At 50.5% G+C, this 4,030-nt stretch overlaps 1 protein-coding gene across 1 annotated transcript; it reads right to left on the bottom strand.

The window, feature by feature from the left end:
• On the bottom strand, positions 1 to 2,930 carry MRPL20 (mitochondrial ribosomal protein L20). Its single transcript, XM_052653994.1, has 4 exons — positions 2,801 to 2,930; positions 2,605 to 2,715; positions 1,990 to 2,067; positions 1 to 392 (listed from the first exon to the last, which is right to left on the bottom strand). Exons 1-4 carry the CDS (start codon positions 2,885 to 2,887, stop codon positions 219 to 221), a joined length of 450 nt encoding a protein of 149 aa, XP_052509954.1. The 5' UTR covers positions 2,888 to 2,930; the 3' UTR covers positions 1 to 218.
• Positions 2,931 to 4,030: the final 1,100 nt, after the last annotated feature.

Genomic DNA, 4,030 nt, shown 5'->3' with positions numbered 1-4,030 from the left:
CAAACACCACAGAAACTTTATTTACACAATCCATGTGAAATTTCTGAACCTGTGTCAATGAGGCAAGACAAGTCCTTTTCTCTCCGGCCTGTAACTGACATGTAAATTAACACAAATGCAAGTCAAACCTACACACTGTTGACAAATAACTTGTAGTCCCTATTTTAGTATTATCATCACAGGAGGATGCTCAAAGGGCCGTTGCTATCAGCGTCCCCTCAGTGGTGCTGTGCCACCCTGGAAAAAATTCCTTCAGGCTCCTTCCCATCCCCCAAGGCAGCAACAAATCCTTCTTCTCGCCTTCTTTTGGACAAAGCAGCCAGAGATTTAAAAGTCTTTGGTTCATAGATGGCTAGATCTGCAAGTACTTTCCTGTTGAGCTCCACCTGGCACTGGGAAGAAAATCATAGTTAAATATTTTAGCATTTCAGTGAAACATAAAATGACTCTGAATGCAGCTGATCACCCTGTGATTTCAGTCACCAATACATACTGCTTGAGCACCAGTGGGGGAGAGGGCATTGTGAGTCTTGTCCAAGTAGGACACGTGAGTAGACGGGAAGGGCGCAGCTCCCAATGCCAGATTCCTGGCCTAAGTTATCCCTTTGAGACAGGTGGGAAGAGGAAACCACAATTCCCATTGTATAAATGGTGAAAAATGATACATGGAAAAAGAATGTGAGGCACAGAAGAACAAGGACCAAAACTGGGCATTCTGGGCTTCCCAGGTGGCTCAGTGGTGTGAAGAATCTGCCTGCCAATGCAAAAGACCTGGGTTCAATCCCTAATCTGGGGAGGTCCCACATGCAGTGGAGCAACTAAGCCTGTGTTGGCCTAGTGCCCCTGCCCTACAAAAGAAGCCACTGCAATGAGAAGCCCACGTGCCACAACTAGAGACTAGACCCTGTTCACCATGACTAGAGAGGGCCTACATGCAGCAACGAAGACCAAGCACAGCCAGAAATAAACAAAACTGGGCATTCCTAATTTCCGTAAGAGAGCCCAAGTCATCTGTCGAGTAAGAGAATAAAAACCAATGGACAGTGCCTGTGAGTCTGAGGTGCAGGAAAAAAAAGGGGTTGGTCTTATGACATTAAATGCAGCTGTGCAGGAGTGACTCCTACTACCTAGGACCCCTGTGCAAAATCCCTCTCCTTTCTAAGCCAGTTTCCCATGAGTAAAATGGAAGTGTCACACCTACACTTGCCCTGAGGATCTCTGTAAAGTGCCAGGCCCACCTGGCACAGGAAGAAGCACAGCACCAACTCACCTACTTCCCAAGCTTTTTAAGAAAAAATTTAACTCATAAGAAAGCAGAGGGAGTAGGGACAGACTTCCTGGTGGTCCAGTGGTTAAGTCTCTGCACTTCCACTGCAGGGGGTTCAGGTTTCATTCCTGATTAGGGTTAGGAATTGAACCCTGGTTGGGGGGAAGTTCCATATGTCATAGGGTGCAGCCAAAAAAGCAGAGGAAATGGCATACTGTCTAGATGCCAGTGAGTGAGATGCTCTGACGCTTACTCTAACATTCCAAATGTTTTGCTACATTTAATTATGTTTCAACCTGATCTGCCACCTCGTCATAATTTATTCAACATGAAAAATTTGAAATTAAACTTCAAAGTTAAAGCAAAGTTTTTCTGTTTTTCATTCTTGATGGGGAAACAGCATGATTGTGTCTTGGTACCACACACCCTATTACTAATTCTGCTACCAGCAGGGCAGTGAAAGAGCAAGTGAGGTGAACCCCAGAACCCACCAGAACCCCACCGCAAGAGTGAAAGCAGTGGGCCCCAATGCCAACTCTTAAGTCCTCTGTAATCTTGGATTTCTCTAATATTAATAAAGACACCGCCCCCCCTCCCCCCCAAAAAAGAATGAAAACAGTGTTAGGCTGCTAACACTCCACGGTGGCGCCTGCTACAGCATGAAAACTGGACGGGTTATAAAGACGTTTAATGTCTCAGCAGGACCACATCCTCGACCATACCTTAATCAAATTGAGGATGAATGCTGGGTATTTCAGACCATGTTCCTGGGAGGCAGCTGTAATTCGATTAATCCAGAGCTGAAATGAGAAAACGTCGAAATGTTTGAGAACCAGCTGTATGCCATGTCCACACCTCCCAGCAAAGGTTCTGACTGAACTAAAAAAATTTTGTGTAAAAGCAGATACAAAAATCAGTGGCCTATTCAGGCTGCACTGCAAACAACAGTGAGCAAAGCCTGGTACCCTTCGTCCAAATGCCAGGTGTAAAGCTCACATCTCGCACAGTCGAGCTGGAATACAAAAATCAGCGAGAGATGCTGGGGCAGACACCACTCCGGGTGTAGAAAGAATCCATGTGTGGGAATTAGGACAGCCACTGAGACGGGTGCTACCAGGCAGGGACGGAGCCCTCCAGGGTGGAAGCTTCAGGGAGGTGAGCAGCCTGGAGGGGAGAAAGCGGGGGCCCCGCGAAGGGCCGGGGTTACGTGGACAGTGGCGTCCGCTCCAGGGGGGAAAGCTGCGAGGGCGGGAGGGTTCGCCGGGTCGGGGCCACCCACGGCTGCAGGGCGCCGCGGGCTCAGGAGGGCAGGGTGAGGCCGAGAGGGCCGCGCTTACCGTCCGCAGGTTCCTTTTCTTCAGACTGCGGGCTCGCGTGCATCGCACGAACGCTCGCGTCACAGCCCTGACGGCCAGCCGGTAGCACCGATTCTTCCTCCCCTGGAAGTGCTGGTTAAGAAACGAGAGAGGATGTGGTCGGCGGGGCCCGCGCACGCCGGGCCGGCCAGGGGAGCGGAGCGCGCGGCACACTCACCCGCGCGTGCTTCAGCACCTCCTGAACCCTCCAGTAGCGGTCGGTGATGCGGTTCCGCAGCCAGAGCGGCGCACTCAGGAAGACCATGACGCCGGCTCCTCTGTTCACCAAGGCGTGTGTTGCTCGGCCGTCACACCCCTCGAAAGCTTCCGGGTCAACTCAGCCCTCCTCAAGGGAACTTCCGGCCGTCGCGCGTGCGCTTCGGGCCCGCAGCGACAACCTGCCTCTGTACGCATGCTCAGGCTAGGGGGCGGGGCGGTGGGCCCTCCCGCGACGGGGCCTAGGCGGGGCTCCCGCAGAAGGGTGGCGGAGAGTGGTTCCTTCTGCGGACCCGAGCAACGCTGCTTTTCACAGCGGGGCAGAGTCTCCATTGGGCCACTGAGCTGCGCACTTTCAAATGATTGGAATGACAGGTTTTATCCCGTGTGTATTTTGTCGCTGTTTACCACAGGCCAATGCAGGAGACGTCGGTTTGTTCCCTGGGTAGAAAAGAGCCCCTGAAGAAGGAAATGCAACCCACACCAGTATTCTTGCCTGGGAAATCCTGTGGACAGAGGACCCTGGCGGGCTACAGTCCATGAGGGTCACAGAGTTGGACCCGACTTAGCGACTGAACAACAACCACTATATTACCATTATTACAGAAAATAATGAAGTGGGCAAAGTGGGCGTGTGCAATTTCTTAGTAACTTTTCATTTAATTGTAGTTTTCAGTTCGGTTCAGTCGCTCAGTTGTGTCCGACTCTTTGTGACACCATGGACTGCAGCATGCCAGGCTTCCGTGTCCATCACCAACTCCTGGAGCTTGCTCAAATTCATGTCCATCCAGTAGGCGATGCCATCCAACCATCTCTTCCTCTCTCATCCACTTCTCCTGCCTTCAATCTTTCCCAGAATCAGGGTCTTTTCCAGTGAGTCAGTTCTTCAATCAGGTGGCCAAAGTATTGGAGTTTCAGCTTCAGCATCATCAGCCCTTCCAATGAATATTCAGGACTGATTTCCTTTAGGATGGACTGGTTGGATCTCCTTGCAGTCCAAGGAACTCTCCGGAGCCTTCTCCAACACCACAGTTCAAAAGCATCAATTCTTCAGTGCTCAACTTTCTTTATAGTCCAACTCACATCCATACATGACTACTGGAAAAACCATATCTTTAACTAGATGGACCTTTGTCAGCAAAATAATGTTTCTGCCTTTTAATGTGCTGTCTAGGTTGGTCATAGCTTTTCT

Source organism: Budorcas taxicolor, chromosome 16 (genome assembly GCF_023091745.1).
Source record: "Budorcas taxicolor isolate Tak-1 chromosome 16, Takin1.1, whole genome shotgun sequence".
Classification (NCBI taxonomy): Eukaryota; Metazoa; Chordata; class Mammalia; order Artiodactyla; family Bovidae; genus Budorcas; species Budorcas taxicolor.
Note: the sequence above shows the minus strand (reverse complement) of the source record. Positions and strands in the feature narration are given on the sequence as shown.